At 56.3% G+C, this 20,511-nt stretch overlaps 2 protein-coding genes across 2 annotated transcripts in view; one reads left to right on the top strand and one right to left on the bottom strand.

The window, feature by feature from the left end:
* The window catches only part of LOC148813640 (antigen peptide transporter 2-like), a 23,302-nt gene extending 14,925 nt beyond the window's left edge, over positions 1-8,377 (bottom strand). The window contains exons 1-2 of the mRNA XM_088908039.1: positions 8,334-8,377; positions 5,742-6,242 (exon numbers count right to left, since the gene is read on the bottom strand). Of these exons, the coding sequence (XP_088764165.1) occupies positions 5,742-6,237 (496 nt within the window). The 5' untranslated portion in view covers positions 6,238-6,242; positions 8,334-8,377. The remainder of the gene's footprint in view (positions 1-5,741; positions 6,243-8,333) is intronic.
* Positions 8,221-20,511, top strand: tap1 (transporter 1, ATP-binding cassette, sub-family B (MDR/TAP)). The gene is made up of 12 exons (XM_088908038.1): positions 8,221-8,928; positions 10,352-10,854; positions 11,254-11,368; positions 12,239-12,369; positions 13,070-13,275; positions 13,878-14,075; positions 14,356-14,484; positions 14,567-14,755; positions 15,814-15,987; positions 17,467-17,626; positions 18,813-18,949; positions 19,309-20,511. Exons 2-12 carry the CDS (start codon positions 10,356-10,358, stop codon positions 19,516-19,518), a joined length of 2,148 nt encoding a protein of 715 aa, XP_088764164.1. The 5' UTR covers positions 8,221-8,928; positions 10,352-10,355; the 3' UTR covers positions 19,519-20,511.

Genomic DNA, 20,511 nt, shown 5'->3' with positions numbered 1-20,511 from the left:
CCAGTGTGCCCAGTGTGAGAGGAGTGGAATGGGCTGTGTGTTAATCAGAAGCTCGTCAGCAGCAGTGTACACACACTCTGTACACACACGAGCTGCTGGACTGTCTCCTGTCCCAGTGTGCCCAGTGTGAGAGGAGTGGAATGGGCTGTGTGTTAATCAGAAGCTCGTCAGCAGCAGTGTACACACACTCTGTACACACACGAGCTGCGGGACTGTCTCCTGTCCCAGTGTGCCCAGTGTTCCCAGTGTGCCCAGTGTGAGAGGAGTGGAATGGGCTGTGTGTTAATCAGAAGCTCTTCAGCAGCTGTGTACACACACTCTGTACACACACGAGCTGCTGGACTGTCTCCTGTCCCAGTGTGCCCAGTGTGAGAGGAGTGGAATGGGCTGTGTGTTAATCAGAAGCTCGTCAGCAGCAGTGTACACACACTCTGTACACACACGAGCTGCTGGACTGTCTCCTGTCCCAGTGTTCCCAGTGTGAGAGGAGTGGAATGGGCTGTGTGTTAATCAGAAGCTCGTCAGCAGCAGTGTACACACACTCTGTACACACACGAGCTGCTGGACTGTCTCCTGTCCCAGTGTTCCCAGTGTGAGAGGAGTGGAATGGGCTGTGTGTTGATCAGAAGCTCGTCAGCAGCAGTGTACACACACTCTGTACACACACGAGCTGCGGGACTGTCTCCTGTCCCAGTGTGCCCAGTGTTCCCAGTGTGCCCAGTGTGAGAGGAGTGGAATGGGCTGTGTGTTAATCAGAAGCTCGTCAGCAGCAGTGTACACACACTCTGTACACACACGAGCTGCGGGACTGTCTCCTGTCCCAGTGTGCCCAGTGTTCCCAGTGTGCCCAGTGTGAGAGGAGTGGAATGGGCTGTGTGTTAATCAGAAGCTCGTCAGCAGCTGTGTACACACACTCTGTACACACACGAGCTGCTGGACTATCTCCTGTCCCAGTGTGCCCAGTGTGAGAGGAGTGGAATGGGCTGTGTGTTAATCAGAAGCTCGTCAGCAGCAGTGTACACACACTCTGTACACACACGAGCTGCGGGACTGTCTCCTGTCCCAGTGTGCCCAGTGTGAGAGGAGTGGAATGGGCTGTGTGTTAATCAGAAGCTCGTCAGCAGCAGTGTACACACACTCTGTACACACACGAGCTGCGGGACTGTCTCCTGTCCCAGTGTTCCCAGTGTGAGAGGAGTGGAATGGGCTGTGTGTTAATCAGAAGCTCGTCAGCAGCAGTGTACACACACTCTGTACACACACGAGCTGCTGGACTGTCTCCTGTCCCAGTGTGCCCAGTGTGAGAGGAGTGGAATGGGCTGTGTGTTAATCAGAAGCTCGTCAGCAGCTGTGTACACACACTCTGTACACACACGAGCTGCTGGACTGTCTCCTGTCCCAGTGTTCCAGTGTGAGAGGAGTGGAATGGGCTGTGTGTTAATCAGAAGCTCGTCAGCAGCAGTGTACACACACTCTGTACACACACGAGCTGCTGGACTGTCTCCTGTCCCAGTGTTCCCAGTGTGCCCAGTGTGAGAGGAGTGGAATGGGCTGTGTGTTAATCAGAAGCTCGTCAGCAGCAGTGTACACACACTCTGTACACACACCGAGCTGCTGGACTGTCTCCTGTCCCAGTGTGCCCAGTGTGAGAGGAGTGGAATGGGCTGTGTGTTGATCAGAAGCTCGTCAGCAGCAGTGTACACACACTCTGTACACACACGAGCTGCTGGACTGTCTCCTGTCCCAGTGTTCCCAGTGTGAGAGGAGTGGAATGGGCTGTGTGTTAATCAGAAGCTCGTCAGCAGCAGTGTACACACACTCTGTACACACACGAGCTGCTGGACTGTCTCCTGTCCCAGTGTGCCCAGTGTGAGAGGAGTGGAATGGGCTGTGTGTTAATCAGAAGCTTGTCAGCAGCAGTGTACACACACTCTGTACACACACGAGCTGCTGGACTGTCTCCTGTCCCAGTGTGCCCAGTGTGCCCAGTGTGAGAGGAGTGGAATGGGCTGTGTGTTGATCAGAAGCTCGTCAGCAGCAGTGTACACACACTCTGTACACACACGAGCTGCGGGACTGTCTCCTGTCCCAGTGTGCCCAGTGTTCCCAGTGTGCCCAGTGTGAGAGGAGTGGAATGGGCTGTGTGTTAATCAGAAGCTCGTCAGCAGCAGTGTACACACACTCTGTACACACACGAGCTGCGGGACTGTCTCCTGTCCCAGTGTGCCCAGTGTTCCCAGTGTGCCCAGTGTGAGAGGAGTGGAATGGGCTGTGTGTTAATCAGAAGCTCGTCAGCAGCTGTGTACACACACTCTGTACACACACGAGCTGCTGGACTATCTCCTGTCCCAGTGTGCCCAGTGTGAGAGGAATGGAATGGGCTGTGTGTTAATCAGAAGCTCGTCAGCAGCAGTGTACACACACTCTGTACACACACGAGCTGCGGGACTGTCTCCTGTCCCAGTGTGCCCAGTGTGAGAGGAGTGGAATGGGCTGTGTGTTAATCAGAAGCTCGTCAGCAGCAGTGTACACACACTCTGTACACACACGAGCTGCGGGACTGTCTCCTGTCCCAGTGTTCCCAGTGTGAGAGGAGTGGAATGGGCTGTGTGTTAATCAGAAGCTCGTCAGCAGCAGTGTACACACACTCTGTACACACACGAGCTGCTGGACTGTCTCCTGTCCCAGTGTTCCCAGTGTGAGAGGAGTGGAATGGGCTGTGTGTTGATCAGAAGCTCGTCAGCAGCAGTGTACACACACTCTGTACACACACGAGCTGCTGGACTGTCTCCTGTCCCAGTGTGCCCAGTGTGAGAGGAGTGGAATGGGCTGTGTGTTAATCAGAAGCTCGTCAGCAGCAGTGTACACACACTCTGTACACACACGAACTGCTGGACTGTCTCCTGTCCCAGTGTGCCCAGTGTGCCCAGTGTGAGAGGAGTGGAATGGGCTGTGTGTTAATCAGAAGCTCGTCAGCAGCAGTGTACACACACTCTGTACACACACGAGCTGCTGGACTGTCTCCTGTCCCAGTGTGCCCAGTGTGAGAGGAGTGGAATGGGCTGTGTGTTAATCAGAAGCTCGTCAGCAGCTGTGTACACACACTCTGTACACACACGAGCTGCTGGACTGTCTCCTGTCCCAGTGTGCCCAGTGTGAGAGGAGTGGAATGGGCTGTGTGTTAATCAGAAGCTCGTCAGCAGCAGTGTACACACACTCTGTACACACACGAGCTGCTGGACTGTCTCCTGTCCCAGTGTTCCCAGTGTGCCCAGTGTGAGAGGAGTGGAATGGGCTGTGTGTTAATCAGAAGCTCGTCAGCAGCAGTGTACACACACTCTGTACACACACCGAGCTGCTGGACTGTCTCCTGTCCCAGTGTGCCCAGTGTGAGAGGAGTGGAATGGGCTGTGTGTTGATCAGAAGCTCGTCAGCAGCAGTGTACACACACTCTGTACACACACGAGCTGCGGGACTGTCTCCTGTCCCAGTGTTCCCAGTGTGAGAGGAGTGGAATGGGCTGTGTGTTAATCAGAAGCTCGTCAGCAGCTGTGTACACACACTCTGTACACACACGAGCTGCTGGACTGTCTCCTGTCCCAGTGTTCCCAGTGTGAGAGGAGTGGAATGGGCTGTGTGTTAATCAGAAGCTCGTCAGCAGCAGTGTACACACACTCTGTACACACACGAGCTGCTGGACTGTCTCCTGTCCCAGTGTGCCCAGTGTGAGAGGAGTGGAATGGGCTGTGTGTTAATCAGAAGCTTGTCAGCAGCAGTGTACACACACTCTGTACACACACGAGCTGCTGGACTGTCTCCTGTCCCAGTGTGCCCAGTGTGCCCAGTGTGAGAGGAGTGGAATGGGCTGTGTGTTAATCAGAAGCTCGTCAGCAGCAGTGTACACACACTCTGTACACACACGAGCTGCTGGACTGTCTCCTGTCCCAGTGTGCCCAGTGTGAGAGGAGTGGAATGGGCTGTGTGTTAATCAGAAGCTCGTCAGCAGCAGTGTACACACACTCTGTACACACACGAGCTGCGGGACTGTCTCCTGTCCCAGTGTGCCCAGTGTGAGAGGAGTGGAATGGGCTGTGTGTTAATCAGAAGTTCGTCAGCAGCAGTGTACACACACTCTGTACACACACGAGCTGCGGGACTGTCTCCTGTCCCAGTGTGCCCAGTGTTCCCAGTGTGCCCAGTGTGAGAGGAGTGGAATGGGCTGTGTGTTAATCAGAAGCTCGTCAGCAGCTGTGTACACACACTCTGTACACACACGAGCTGCTGGACTGTCTCCTGTCCCAGTGTGCCCAGTGTGAGAGGAGTGGAATGGGCTGTGTGTTAATCAGAAGCTCGTCAGCAGCAGTGTACACACACTCTGTACACACACGAGCTGCGGGACTGTCTCCTGTCCCAGTGTGCCCAGTGTGAGAGGAGTGGAATGGGCTGTGTGTTAATCAGAAGCTCGTCAGCAGCAGTGTACACACACTCTGTACACACACGAGCTGCTGGACTGTCTCCTGTCCCAGTGTGCCCAGTGTTCCCAGTGTGCCCAGTGTGAGAGGAGTGGAATGGGCTGTGTGTTAATCAGAAGCTCGTCAGCAGCAGTGTACACACACTCTGTACACACACGAGCTGCTGGACTGTCTCCTGTCCCAGTGTGCCCAGTGTGAGAGGAGTGGAATGGGCTGTGTGTTAATCAGAAGCTCGTCAGCAGCAGTGTACACACACTCTGTACACACACGAGCTGCTGGACTGTCTCCTGTCCCAGTGTTCCCAGTGTGAGAGGAGTGGAATGGGCTGTGTGTTAATCAGAAGCTCGTCAGCAGCAGTGTACACACACTCTGTACACACACGAGCTGCTGGACTGTCTCCTGTCCCAGTGTTCCCAGTGTTCCCAGTGTGAGAGGAGTGGAATGGGCTGTGTGTTAATCAGAAACTCGTCAGCAGCAGTGTTCACACACTCTGTACACACACCGAGCTGCTGGACTGTCTCCTGTCCCAGTGTTCCCAGTGTGAGAGGAGTGGAATGGGCTGTGTGTTAATCAGAAGCTCGTCAGCAGCAGTGTACACACACTCTGTACACACACGAGCTGCTGGACTGTCTCCTGTCCCAGTGTTCCCAGTGTGAGAGGAGTGGAATGGGCTGTGTGTTAATCAGAAGCTCGTCAGCAGCAGTGTACACACACTCTGTACACACACGAGCTGCTGGACTGTCTCCTGCCCCAGTGTGCCCAGTGTGAGAGGAGTGGAATGGGCTGTGTGTTAATCAGAAACTCGTCAGCAGCAGTGTACACACACTCTGTACACATACGAGCTGCTGGACTGTCTCCTGTCCCAGTGTGCCCAGTGTGAGAGGAGTGGAATGGGCTGTGTGTTAATCAGAAGCTCGTCAGCAGCAGTGTACACACACTCTGTACACACACGAGCTGCTGGACTGTCTCCTGTCCCAGTGTTCCCAGTGTTCCCAGTGTGAGAGGAGTGGAATGGGCTGTGTGTTAATTAGAAACTTGTCAGCAGCAGTGTTCACACACTCTGTACACACACCGAGCTGCTGGACTGTCTCCTGTCCCAGTGTTCCCAGTGTGAGAGGAGTGGAATGGGCTGTGTGTTAATCAGAAGCTCGTCAGCAGCAGTGTACACACACGAGCTGCGGGACTGTCTCCTGTCCCAGTGTTCCCAGTGTGCCCAGTGTGAGAGGAGTGGAATGGGCTGTGTTAACCAGCAGCAGAACCAGGACTCACAGAGCACGGCGAGGGCCAGGAAGACGAAGGCGGCGCCCATGGGCAGCAGGTCGGGCCTGTAGAGGCGCAGCACGCGCAGGAAGAGCCCCCGGGCCGCCCTCTCACCGCCCCCCAGCGCCCCGCCCTCGGGGAAGCTGCCCTCCCAGAAGAGCGCGGCGGCGGTCGTGGCCCCCAGGCGCAGTGCGGCGAAGCCGGGGCCCCCGGCGCCCAGGGGCCGCCCGCCCAGCGCCAGGCGCCCGCTCTCGTAGGCCGGGCCCAGCAGGCACAGGGCCGCCAGCCCGCGGCGCCGCGCCCCGCCCGCCAGCCGCCACAGCGCGGCCAGCCGCAGGCCCGCCAGCAGCCAGAGCCGCGCCAGGCGCTCGGGGGCGAAGGGGCCCCGCGGGGCCGGCAGCAGGAGGGAGGAGCCCTGCTCCAGCCCCGCCCACAGCGCCAGGTCGCAGGCCAGCAGCGCCGCCCACGCACACACACCGCGCAGGGCCTGAGGGGGGCCGGGCATCGCACCTGCGGGACAGAGAGAGAGAGAGAGAGTGAGCCTGCAGGGCCTGACGTCCACTGTCTGTGTGTGTGTGTGTGTGTGTGTGTGTGAGAGGACAGACAACTCACTGCAGGGCCTGACGTCTACTGTCTGTGTGTGAGGACAGACACCCCACTGCAGGGCCTGACGTCTACTGTCTGTGTGTGTGTGTGTGTTTGTGAGGACAGACACCCCGCTGCAGGGCCTGACGTCTACTGTCTGTGTGTGTGTGTTTGTGAGGACAGACACCCCACTGCAGGGCCTGACGTCTACTGTCTGTGTGTGTGTGTGTGTGTGTGAGGACAGACACCCCACTGCAGGGCCTGACGTCTACTGTCTGTCTGTGTGTGTGTGTGAATACAGACACCCCACTGCAGGGCCTGACGTCCACTGTCTGTCTGTGTGTGTGTGAGGACAGACACCCCACTGCAGGGCCTGACGTCTACTGTCTGTGTGTGTGAGGACAGACACCCCACTGCAGGGCCTGACGTCTACTGTCTGTGTGTGTGTGTGAGGACAGACACCCCACTGCAGGGCCTGACGTCTACTGTCTGTGTGTGTGTGTGAGGACAGACACCCCACTGCAGGGCCTGACGTCTACTGTCTGTGTGTGTGTGTGAGGACAGACACCCCACTGCAGGGCCTGACGTCTACTGTCTGTGTGTGTGTGTGAGGACAGACACCCCACTGCAGGGCCTGACGTCTACTGTCTGTGTGTGTGTGTGAGGACAGACACCCCACTGCAGGGCCTGACGTCTACTGTCTGTGTGTGTGTGTGTGAGGACAGACACCCCACTGCAGGGCCTGACGTCTACTGTCTGTGTGTGTGTGTGGACAGACACCCCACTGCAGGGCCTGACGTCTACTGTCTGTGTGTGTGTGAGGACAGACACCCCACTGCAGGGCCTGACGTCTACTGTCTGTGTGTGTGTGAGGACAGACACCCCACTGCAGGGCCTGACGTCTACTGTCTGTGTGTGAGGACAGACACCCCACTGCAGGGCCTGACGTCTACTGTCTGTGTGTGAGGACAGACACCCCACTGCAGGGCCTGACGTCTACTGTCTGTGTGTGAGGACAGACACCCCACTGCAGGGCCTGACGTCTACTGTCTGTGTGTGTGTGTGAGGACAGACACCCCACTGCAGGGCCTGACGTCTACTGTCTGTGTGTGTGAGGACAGACACCCCACTGCAGGGCCTGACGTCTACTGTCTGTGTGTGTGTGTGAGGACAGACACCCCACTGCAGGGCCTGACGTCTACTGTCTGTGTGTGTGTGTGAGGACAGACACCCCACTGCAGGGCCTGACGTCTACTGTCTGTGTGTGTGTGTGAGGACAGACACCCCACTGCAGGGCCTGACGTCTACTGTCTGTGTGTGTGTGTGAGGACAGACACCCCACTGCAGGGCCTGACGTCTACTGTCTGTGTGTGTGTGTGAGGACAGACACCCCACTGCAGGGCCTGACGTCTACTGTCTGTGTGTGTGTGTGTGAGGACAGACACCCCACTGCAGGGCCTGACGTCTACTGTCTGTGTGTGTGTGTGGACAGACACCCCACTGCAGGGCCTGACGTCTACTGTCTGTGTGTGTGTGAGGACAGACACCCCACTGCAGGGCCTGACGTCTACTGTCTGTGTGTGTGTGAGGACAGACACCCCACTGCAGGGCCTGACGTCTACTGTCTGTGTGTGAGGACAGACACCCCACTGCAGGGCCTGACGTCTACTGTCTGTGTGTGAGGACAGACACCCCACTGCAGGGCCTGACGTCTACTGTCTGTGTGTGTGTGTGTGAGGACAGACACCCCACTGCAGGGCCTGACGTCTACTGTCTGTGTGTGTGAGGACAGACACCCCACTGCAGGGCCTGACGTCTACTGTCTGTGTGTGTGTGTGTGACTGACACCCCACTGCAGGGCCTGACGTCTACTGTCTGTGTGTGTGTGTGTGAGGACAGACACCCCACTGCAGGGCCTGACGCCTGACCTGTGCCCTGGTTCTGTCACACGGCGCGGCCCCCACACGCGTGGACGCCCTGGCCGGCGCGGCCTGCGCGGGGGCCCGGGAGTCTTACCCGGCTGTGCGTCCGGCCTGCTCCCGGCCCGGTCACGACCGTGTCGCGTGTTTCTTGTCCACGGACGAGGCTCTGCCCGGCTCCAGTCCCCCGCTGTGGACAGCCCTGCCGGTGTCTCTCCCCCGGTGTCCGCGGAGCCGCCGCTCTGGCCGCCAGGCGGCGCTGGTCCCCGCCGGGAACCTGGGCGCGTGCCCCTGCAGGTGGAGAGTCCGCGAGTGGGAGTGGGAGTGGGGAGTGGGGTCAGTTCACCGTCTCTCTGGTCCTGGTGCTGGAGGAGCTGCAGAGCGCGCCGCGGGCTTCCGGGTCCGTGTGCAGAGAGAGAGTGTGTGTGTGTGTGCGTGGGGGGTGTGTCTGTGATTCCGTCTCGGTTACCACTTCCTCTCAAACCTACTTTCGGTTTCGCGGGAGGCTGTAAAGGCAGCAGCGCAGCCGGTCGACCCCGCAGTCCACCCGACACGGCGTCTCCAGGAGTCTCTCTCTCCCCCGAACCGACACCGGAACCGGCACCCCGACCCGCACGGCCCACAGGCTCAAGCACAGCGCGCTGCGTGACGTCCAACCCGCCGCCGAGTCCAGGAGCCCAGCGAGGAGACAGGTGAGACAACAACGACAACATCAACATCAACATCGACTAAAACCGCGCGTCGTGAAATAATCCGGGAGTTCTGTGGGGGTTTTCCACGCCGCGGCCCGTTCGCCGCCGCCCCTGGCCCGGCTGTCGGTTCTGGGCGGGTGAGGGCGGCTGAGCGCGGACTGGAAAGTGAAAGTCAGACCAGCAGAGGAGGGGGTTTCTCACAGCGTGTGAGGAGACTCGCATCGTTACTGCTGAACACGAATGTACTCTCTCAGTGTTCAGTGTCCTGGAGTGGATTAATCCCTCTCTCTCTCTCAGTGTTCAGTGTCCTGGAGTGGAATAACCCCTCTCTCTCTCAGTGTTCAGTGTCCTGGAGTGGAATAACCCCTCTCTCTCTCAGTGTTCAGTGTCCTGTGTCCTGGAGTGTATTATCCCCTCTCTCTCTCACTGTTCAGTGTCCTGGAGTGTATTATCCCCTCTCTCTCTCACTGTTCAGTGTCCAGGAGTGTGTTATCCCCTCTCTCTCTCTCACTGTTCAGTGTCCTGGAGTGTGTTATCCCCTCTCTCTCTCACTGTTCACTGTCTTGGAGTGTATTATCCCCTCTCTCTCTCAGTGTTCAGTGTCCTGGAGTGGAATAACCTCTCTCTCTCTCAGTGTTCAGTGTCCTGGAGTGGAATAACCCCCCTCTCTCTCTCAGTGTTCAGTGTCCTGGAGTGGAATAACCCCCCTCTCTCTCTCTCTCAGGGTTCAGTGTCCTGGAGTGGAATAACCCCCCTCTCTCTCTCTCTCAGGGTTCAGTGTCCTGGAGTGGAATAACCCCCCCCCTCTCTCTGTGTGTTCAGTGTCCTGGAGTGGATTAATCCCCTCTCTCAGTGTTCAGGGTCCTGGAGTGGATTATCCCCTCTCTCAGTGTTCAGGGTCCTGGAGTGGATTATCCCCTCTCTCTCTCTCTCTCTCTCTCTCAGTGTTCAGTGTCCTGGAGTGGAATAACCCCTCTCTCTCTCTCTCTCAGTGTTCAGTGTCCTGGAGTGGAATAACCCCTCTCTCTCTCAGTGTTCAGTGTCCTGGAGTGGAATAACCCCTTTCTCTCTCTCTCTCAGTGTTCAGTGTCCTGGAGTGGAATATCCCCTCTCTCTCTCAGTGTTCAGTGTCCTGGAGTGGAATATCCCCTCTCTCTCTCAGTGTTCAGTGTCCTGGAGTGGAATAACCCCTCTCTCTCTCAGTGTTCAGTGTCCTGGAGTGGAATAACCCCTCTCTCTCTCAGTGTTCAGTGTCCTGGAGTGGAATAACCCCCCTCTCTCTCTCAGTGTTCAGTGTCCTGGAGTGGATTAACCCCCCTCTCTCTCTCTGTGTGTTCAGTGTCCTGGAGTGGAATAACCCCTCTCTCTCTCAGTGTTCAGGGTCCTGGAGTGGATTAACCCCTCTCTCTCTCTGTGTGTTCAGGGCCATGCCGGCGCTGGTGTCTCTCTGTGTGCTGCTCGGCGCTGACCTGTGTGCGGTCCGGACTCTGCGCTGGCTCCAGCTGGGCCCCGGGCTGGGCCTGAGCCCGCTGGGGGCGGTGTGGGGGGCCGGCGTGCTGCGCGCGGCCCTGCTGGGGGCGCTGCTGGCCCTGCCCGCGCTGTCGGGGCCGCGGGGCGCGGGCGCGGGCGCTGGGGTGGCGGTCCTGGCCCTGCTGCCCCCCGCCCACGCCACCCTGCGCCGCGCGGCGGGCGACCCCGCGCTGAACCTGCTCTGGGGCTGGCACTCCTGGGGCGGCCTGGCGCAGGGCTACGCCGCGCTGGCCGTGAGCTCGCTGCTCTGGCACCGCTACGGGCCCTCCTCGGCCCCGGGGCCCTCCAGGGGCCCCCCCAGACCCGGCCCCTCTCTGCACAGGCTGCTGGGGTACATGCGCCCCAACGCCAAGCAGTTCGTGTGCGTGGTGGTCTTCCTCATCGTCTCCTCTCTGGGTGAGTACCGGTCCGCCCCGGGTTTTACAGACTCCCGGTGCGCAGCAGTCTGATCCGCTCCAGGTGTGACAGTGCAGCAGTCTGACCCGCTCCAGGTGTGACAGTGCAGCAGTCTGACCCGCTCCAGGTGTGACAGTGCTGTCAGTCAGACTCCCAGTGCGCAGCAGTCTGACCCGCTCCAGGTGTGACAGTGCAGCAGTCTGACCCGCTCCAGGTGTGACAGTGCAGCAGTCAGATCCGCTCCAGGTGTGACAGTGCTGTCAGTCAGACTCCCAGTGCGCAGCAGTCTGATCCGCTCCAGGTGTGACAGTGCTGTCAGTCAGACTCCCAGTGCGCAGCAGTCTGATCCGCTCCAGGTGTGTCAGTGGATTGAGGAGTGTCTGGGGTGTGTGTGCTCAGGTGAGATGGCCATGCCCTACTACACTGGACGCATGACGGACTGGATCATGAACGAGGACGCCCCTGAGGCCTTCACCCACGCCATCACCGCCATGACCCTGCTGACCGCCATGAGGTGAGTGTGATCCTGACACACACCTGACACACAGGCACACACCTGTCCACACGCACACTCCTGACACACAGGCACACACCTGTCCGCACGCACACTCCTGATACACACGCACACTCCTGACACACAGGCTCACACCTGTCCACATGCACACTCCTGACACACAGGCTCACACCTGTCCACATGCACACTCCTGACACACAGGCACACACCTGTCCACACGCACACTCCTGACACACAGGTACAGACCTGTCCACACGCACACTCCTGACACTCACGCACACTCCTGACACACAGGCTCACACCTGTCCACACGCACACTCCTGACACACCTGTCCACACGCACACTCCTGACACTCACGCACACTCCTGACACTCACGCACACTCCTGACACACAGGCTCACACCTGTCCACACGCATACTCCTGACACACCTGTCCACACGCACACTCCTGACACACAGGCACAGACCTGTCCACACGCACACTCCTGACACACAGGCTCACACCTGTCCACACGCACACTCCTGACACACCTGTCCACACGCACACTCCTGACACACACGCACACACCTGTCCACACGCACACTCCTGACACACAGGCACACTCCTGACACACAGGCACACACCTGTCCACACGCACACACCTGTCCACACGCACACACCTGTCCACACAGGCACACACCTGTCCACATGCACACTCCTGACACACAGGCACACACCTGTCCACACGCACACTCCTGACATCTGTCCACACACACTCGCACACTCCTGACACACAGAGGGCCCAGTGTGTATGCTGTGTGTTCCAGTGGGCTGTCGCAGGACTACAGATCCCTGTCTCTCTGTCTCCCTGTGTCTCTGTGCCTCTCAGTGCGGCGTGCGAGTTCGTCTGCGACCTGATCTACAACGTGACCATGAGCCGGATCCACACCAGAATCCAGAGCCTGGTTTTCCGCTCCGTCCTGAAGCAGGAGATTGCGTTCTTCGACAAGGAGCAAACTGGTACTCGCACTGTACTCACACCGTACTCGCACTGTGATTATACTGTACTCACATCTTACTCACACTGATCATACTGTACACACAGTGGTACTCGCACTGTACTCACCCCTTACTCACTCTGTCTGATACTGTCTCACACTGATCATACTGTACACACAGTGTACTCACACTGTACTCACCCCCTACTCACTCTGTCTGATACTGTCTCACACTGATCATACTGTACACACAGTGTACTCACACTGTACTCACCCCCTACTCACTCTGTCTGATACTGTCTCACACTGATCATACTGTACACACAGTGTACTCACACTGTACTCACCCCCTACTCACTCTGTCTGATACTGTCTCACACTGATCATACTGTACACACAGTGTACTCACACTGTACTCACCCCCTACTCACTCTGTCTGATACTGTCTCACACTGATCATACTGTACACACAGTGTACTCACACTGTACTCACTCCCTACTCACTCTGTCTGATACTGTACTCACACTGATCATACTGTACACACACAGTGTACTCACCCCCTGATCATTCTCTCATACTGTACTCAAACCCTGCTCACTCTGTCTGATACTGTACACACATTGGACTCACACGAGTATGCACGCCCTCCTCGCTCACTACACACAGCGGTCCTCCACTGCTGTCCTCTGCGGTGCTCATCCCCCCTCTGCCCCTGCCCCAGGTGACATCGTGTCCCGGATCACCACCGACACCAACACCATGACGGAGTCCCTGAGCGAGAAGCTCAGCCTGCTCATGTGGTACTTCATGCGCGTCGTCTTCCTCTTCTCCTTCATGCTGGGGCTGTCCTGGCGGCTGTCCGCCTTCACCGCGCTGGGGCTGCCCGTCATCTGGGTCGTCCCCGAGATCTCCGGCAAGTTCTACCAGGTACAGCCAGAGCAGTCTGATCTGCTGCAGGTGTGACAGTGCAGCGGTCTGATCCGCTCCAGGTGTGTCAGTGCAGTCAGTCAGACTCCCAGTGCGCAGCAGTCTGATCCGCTCCAGGTGTGACAGTGCTGTCAGTCAGACTCCCAGTGTGCAGCAGTCTGATCCGCTCCAGGTGTGACAGTGCTGTCAGTCAGACTCCCAGTGCGCAGCAGTCTGACCCGCTCCAGGTGTGACAGTGCTGTCAGTCAGACTCCCAGTGCGCAGCAGTCTGATCCGCTCCAGGTGTGACAGTGCTGTCAGTCAGACTCCCAGTGCGCAGCAGTCTGATCCGCTCCAGGTGTGACAGTGCTGTCAGACTCCCAGTGCGCAGCAGTCTGATCCGCTCCAGGTGTGACAGTGCTGTCAGACTCCCAGTGCGCAGCAGTCTGATCCGCTCCAGGTGTGACAGTGCTGTCAGTCAGACTCCCAGTGCGCAGCAGTCTGATCCGCTCCAGGTGTGACAGTGCTGTCAGTCAGACTCCCAGTGCGCAGCAGATGTCCCTCTCTGTCCTCAGTCTGTCCTGCTGTCCTCACCAGCCCCTGTCCCCCGTCTCTCTCCGCAGTCCCTGTCGGTGAGGGTGCAGGAGTCCCTGGCCAAGGCCAACCACATCGCCCTGCAGGCCTTCTCCTCCATGAAGACCGTGCGCAGCTTCGCCAACGAGCAGGGCGAGGCCCGGCGCTACGCCCAGCGTCTGGACGACACCTACCGCCTCAACCGCATTGAGGCTGCAGCGTACGCGCTGTCCACCTGGACCAACAGCGTGAGTGACCGGCTGTCTGTGTGTGTGTGAGTGAGACAGTGTGTCTCTCTCTCTCTCCCTGCTGTCCAGTCTGTGTCCTGTCCTGCAGTCTGTACAGCAGTGTGTGTGTGACAGTGTCTCTCTCTCTCTTCCAGCTGTCCAGTCTGTGTCCTGTCCTGCAGTCTGTACAGCAGTGTGTGTGTGACAGTGTCTCTCTCTCTCTCCCAGCTGTCCAGTCTGTGTCCTGTCCTGCAGTCTGTACAGCAGTGTGTGTGACAGTGTGTCTCTCTGTCTCTCCCAGCTGTCCAGTCTGGCCCTGAAGGTCAGTATTCTGTACTACGGCGGTCGGCTGGTGACGCGGGGTGATGTGAGCAGTGGGGATCTGGTGTCCTTCGTGCTGTACGAGCTGCAGTTCTCCTCCGCTGTCGAGGTAGGGTTCCCGTGACGACGGTGGTGGGGTCACCCTTCCGGGGGGGCGCTGTCACCCACTCTGCCTGCCCGTCTCGCCCCAGGTGATGCTGAGTTACTACCCCCACGTGAAGAAAGCCATCGGGGCATCGGAGAAGATCTTCGAGTACGTGGACAGGACCCCTCTCACGCCCCCCAGTGGCACCCTGGCGCCCCGCGCCCTGAACGGCCACGTGGAGTTCAGGAACGTCAGCTTCGCCTACCAGAGCAGGCCCGACACCCTGGTGCTGAAGGTAGTAATAACAGTGTAATAACACTGCAGACACAGGCAATAACACTGTAATAACATACGGGCTCAAAAACACACATGCTGACACACTGCGTGACGCAGTTTCTGAGCACAAACTTACCAGGCAGTGGTACAGAAGATGGGTAATAGAACAGCAGACACATGTAATAAAAGTGTAATAACGTTGCTATAATACTGTCACACACACTACACAACAGCGTTATTCCCTTACACCTTAAAGCTGAAGGTAGTAATAACACTATAATAATACTACAACTGCATGCAATAAGATTGTAATAACATACTGGCTCCCTATATACTGACACACTGAGTGACAGTTACTGAGCACAAACTTACCAGACGGTGATACTGAACATAGTATGAACACTGCAGACACAGGTAATAACAGTGTAATAACATTTCTGCAATACTCTTGTCATACACATCCTGCACGATGGCGTTGTTGCTGGACACCTTGGGGCTGAAGGTAGTGATAACAGTGTAATAACACCGCACACACATGCAGTAACACTGTAATAACACACTGGCTCACACACATACGGACACACTGCGTGACACAATTACTGTAGTACAAACATACACGAGAATGATACTGAAGATGGTAATAACACTATAAAATAACAATATATTATTATTATTAATATAATAATAACAGTGTAATAAAATTGCCACAATAGTGTGTGAGACACACTGCATGACAGCGTTGTTTCCACACGGTGGTATTAACACTGCGGACGCTTGTAATAATAATGTAATAACCTTGTTACAAGACTGGATGCGCGGTACAAGCTGCACAGCAGTGTTTTAGCAACACAAACATACTAGACAGCGGTGTTGAAGGCAGGAATTATAGAGATATACTGCAGTAGTGGAGGAGCAGTGTAATAGCAGTTCTATAACACTCCTGCACACACACTGCACCACAGGGAGTGATTTCTAATTAATGACACTGCTGTTACATTGTCATCCACCATGAGGCTGATGGCTTAGTCACAGCACTGTAATAAAGATATCATAACTCTTCAATCTATGTTACTGCAGAATGTTTCTCTGGAGCTGAGGCCTGGCCAGATCACAGCTCTGGTCGGACCCTCCGGAGGAGGAAAGACCACCTGTGTGAGTCTGCTGGAGAGGTTCTACGAGCCCCAGGAGGGAGAGATCCTGCTGGACGGACACCCGCTGCAGGACTACGAGCACAGCTACCTGCACAGCAAGGTACCGATACTGTACTGCAGTAATAATACTGTACTGCACTGTACTACAGCACAGCGAGGCACCGATACTGTACTACAGTAATAACACTGTACTGCTCTGTACTACAGCACAGCGAGGTACCGATACTGTACTACAATAATAACACTGTACTGCACTGTACTACAGCACAGCGAGGCACCGATACTGCACTACAGTAATAACACTGTACTGCACTGAACTACAGCACAGCGAGGTACCGATACTGTACTACAGTAATAACACTGTACTGGACTGTACTACAGCACAGTGAGGTACCGATAGTGCACTGTACTACAGTAATAACACTGTACTGCACTGTACTACAGCACAGTGAGGCACCGATACTGTACAGTAATAACACTGTATTGCACTGTACTACAGCACAGTGAGGTACCAATACTGTACTACAGTAATAACACTGTACTGCACTGTACTACAGCACAGCGAGGCACCGATACTGTACAGTAATAACACTGTATTGCACTGTACTACAGCACAGTGAGGTACCAATACTGTACTACAGTAATAACACTGTACTGCACTGTACTACAGCACAGCGAGGTACCGATACTGTACTGTACTACAGTAATAACACTGTATTGCACTGTACTACAGCACAGTGAGGTACCAATACTGTTCTACAGTAATAACACTGTATTGCACTGTACTACAGCACAGCGAGGCACCGATACTGTACTACAGTAATAACACTGTACTGCACTGTACTACAGCACAGCGAGGCACCGATACTGTACAGTAATAACACTGTATTGCACTGTACTACAGCACAGTGAGGTACCAATACTGTACTACAGTAATAACACTGTACTGCACTGTACTACAGCACAGCGAGGCACCAATACTGTACTACAGTAATAACACTGTACTGCACTGTACTACAGCACAGTGAGGTACCGATACTGTACTACAGTAATAACACTGTACTGCACTGTACTACAGCACAGTGAGGTACCGATACTGTACTACAGTAATAACACTGTACAGCACTGTACTACAGCACAGTGAGGTACCGATACTGTACTACAATAATAACACTGTACAGCACTGTACTACAGCACAGCGAGGCACCGATACTGTACTACAGTAATAACACTGTACTGCACTGTACTACAGCACAGCGAGGCACTGATACTGTACTGTACTACAGTAATAATACTGTACTGCACTGTACTACAGCACAGCGAGGTACTGATACTGCACTGTACTGCAGTAATAACACTGTACTACACTGTACTACAGCACAGTGAGGCACCGATACTGTACTGCAGTAATAACACTGTACTGCACTGTACTACAGCACAGCGAGGTACTGATACTGCACTGTACTACAGTGGTCAGTGTGTCCAGACTCTGTGTGTGTCTGGATTGCGGTGATCAGTGTGTCCCCTCTCTCCCTGTCCAGATCGCAGTGGTCAGTGTGTCCCCTCTCTCTCTGTCCAGATCGCAGTGGTCAGCCAGGAGCCAGTGCTGTTTGCTCGCCCGGTCAGGGAGAACATCGCCTATGGACGAGAGGAGGCCGAGGACGAGGACGTGACCAGCGCTGCCCGGCAGGCCAATGCCCACGACTTCATCCAGGGGCTGCAGAGCGGCTACAACACAGGTCCGGCCTGTCCACCTGTCCGTCTGTCCAGTCTGAGGGCACCTGTCCACCTGTCCGCCTGTCTGTCCAGTCTGAGAGTGCCTGTCCGCCTGTCTGTCCAGTCTGAGAGTGCCTGTCCACCTGTCCGTCCGTCTGTCATGTGTGAGAGTGACTGTCCATCCGTCTGTCCAGTCTGAGAGCGCCTGTCCACCTGTCCGTCCGTCTGTCCCGTCTGAGAGTGCCTGTCCGTCTGTCCGTCTGTCTGTCCTCAGGCATTTCTGTTTCTCTGGGTGCTGAGTGTACTCTGCTGAGCTGTGCTGTAGTGTACTCTACTGTACTGGGCTGTACTGTGCTGTAGTGTACTCTGCTGAGCTGGGCTGTACTGGGCTGTAGTGTACTCTGCTCAGCTGGGCTGTACTGGCCTGTACTGGCCTGTACTGGGCTGTAGTGTACTCTGCTGAGCTGTGCTGTAGTGTACTCTGCTGAGCTGGGCTGTACTGGGCTGTAGTGTACTCTGCTGAGCTGGGCTGTACTGGGCTGTACTGTGCTGTAGTGTACTCTGCTCAGCTGGGCTGTACTGGGCTGTACTGTGCTGTAGTGTACTCTGCTGAGCTGTGCTGTAGTGTACTCTGCTGAGCTGGGCTGTACTGTGCTGTAGTGTACTCTGCTGAGCTGTGCTGTACTGTGCTGTAGTGTACTCTGCTGGGCTGGGCTGTACTGTGCTGTAGTGTACTCTGCTGGGCTGGGCTGTACTGTGCTGTAGTGTACTCTGCTGGGCTGTACTGGGCTGTAGTGTACTCTGCTGAGCTGTGCTGTACTGGGCTGTACTGTGCTGTAGTGTACTCTGCTCAGCTGGGCTGTACTGGGCTGTACTGTGCTGTACTGTACTCTGCTGAGCTGTGCTGTAGTGTATTCTGTTGAGCTGGGCTGTACTGGCCTGTACTGGGCTGTAGTGTACTCTGCTGAGCTGTGCTGTAGTGTACTCTGCTGAGCTGGGCTGTACTGTGCTGTAGTGTACTCTGCTGAGCTGTGCTGTACTGTGCTGTAGTGTACTCTGCTGGGCTGGGCTGTACTGGGCTGTACTGTGCTGTAGTGTACTCTGCTGAGCTGGGCTGTACTGTGCTGTAGTGTACTCTGCTGGGCTGTACTGTGCTGTAGTGTACTCTGCTGGGCTGGGCTCAGTCTGGTCTGTGTCTCCGTGTCTCAGATGCGGGGGAGAAGGGGGGACAGCTGTCTGGGGGACAGAAACAGCGCATTGCCATCGCCCGGGCCCTGATCAGACACCCGCGGGTCCTCGTCCTTGATGACGCCACCAGCTCACTGGACACTGAGAGCGAACACATGGTAGGGCTGGTACACAACCTGTCTCTCTCTCTGTGCAGTGTTGCGGTCTGTATTAACCCCTCTCTCTCAGTGTACTAACCCCTCTCTCTCTGTGCAGTGTCTCTGTCTGTATTAACCCCTCTCTCTCTCTGTGTGCAGTGTGTATTAACCCCCCCTCTCTCTCAGTGTGTACTAACCCCTCTCTCTCTCTCTCTCTCTCTGTGCAGTGTCTCAGTGTGTATTAACTCCTCTCTCTCTCAGTGTGTACTAACCCTCTCTCTCTCTCTCTCTCTCTCTCTCTCTCTCTCTGTGCAGTGTCTCAGTGTGTACTAACCCCTCTCTCTCTCAGTGTATACTAACCCCTCTCCCTCTCTCTGCAGGTGCACCAGGCCCTGCTGGACGGGTCGCGGCGCTGCTCGGTCCTGCTGATCGCTCACCGGCTGGCGGTGGTGGAGCAGGCGGACCACATCGTGGTTCTGTCGGGGGGCGCGGTGGTGGAGCAGGGGAGCCACGCCCAGCTGCTGGAGAGCAGGGGGGTGTACTGGGGGCTGGTGCAGAAGCAGAACCAGGGGTTCCAGCGCCCTCTGTGACCCCAGAACCCCAGAACCCCAGAACCTGCTCTCCTGCTGCGCCCCCTCTCTCTCCCCAGACTCGGACCCAGTCAGACCCACTCACTCTGAGCCACCGGACCGCCTCAGGACCGGGTCTGGTTCTGTGAGCAGTACCAGCTGCAGACACTGTGCTGTGGGTCAGGACCGGGACTGGTTCTGTGAGCAGTACCAGCTGCAGACACAGTGCTGTGGGTCAGGACCGGGCCCGGGTCTGTGAGCAGTACCAGCTGCAGACACAGTGCTGTGGGTCAGGACCGGGCCCGGGTCTGTGAGCAGTAACAGCTGCAGACACAGTGCTGTGGGTCAGGACCGGGCCCGGGTCTGTGAGCAGTACCAGCTGCAGACACAGTGCTGTGGGTCAGGACCAGGCCCGGGTCTGTGAGCAGTACCAGCTGCAGACTCTCCCTGTATTATCTTGACTCTCTGTGGCCATTAACAATCCCGGGGTGTTTCTTGAAAAGAGTAGGGGTGTTACCCCAGTGTCCTGGCCACATTTCCCATTGGCCCTTACCAGTCCTGGCCTCCTAATAACCCCCCTCTCTGAACTGGCCTCATCCCTCTGCTCTCCTCCACTGAGAGCTGGTGTGTGGTGAGCGTTCTGGCGCACTGTGGCTGCCGTCACATCATCCAGGTGGGGCTGCACACTGGTGGTGGTGGAGGGGATCCCCATTACCTGTAAAGCGCTCTGAGTGGCGTGTCCAGAAAAGCGCTATATAAGTGTAAGACATTATTATTATTATTATTATCACGGGAGGGTGCCAGCGTGCTGTGCGGGAGAGCTCCGCTCACGACTCGTCATTCATTGCTCAGTTATGTCAGATGGTCTTCCTGCTCCTGCAGTCTGTCCACGTGATCCCGGTCCAGGCCGATCCGAGCGGAGCCTCCCCAGCTCCGGGATCGGCTTCCCACTGTAGCAGAATCGTTCTGGCGTCTTCTTCCAGTTTCAGAATAAAATATTTTTGTGTGTTTTCA

This window comes from Atractosteus spatula (assembly GCF_055471065.1).
Source record: "Atractosteus spatula isolate fAtrSpa1 chromosome 10 unlocalized genomic scaffold, fAtrSpa1.hap1 SUPER_10_unloc_1, whole genome shotgun sequence".
Classification (NCBI taxonomy): Eukaryota; Metazoa; Chordata; class Actinopteri; order Semionotiformes; family Lepisosteidae; genus Atractosteus; species Atractosteus spatula.
The sequence above is the reverse complement of the archived record's forward strand: the minus strand, read 5'-3'. Positions and strand labels throughout refer to the sequence as shown.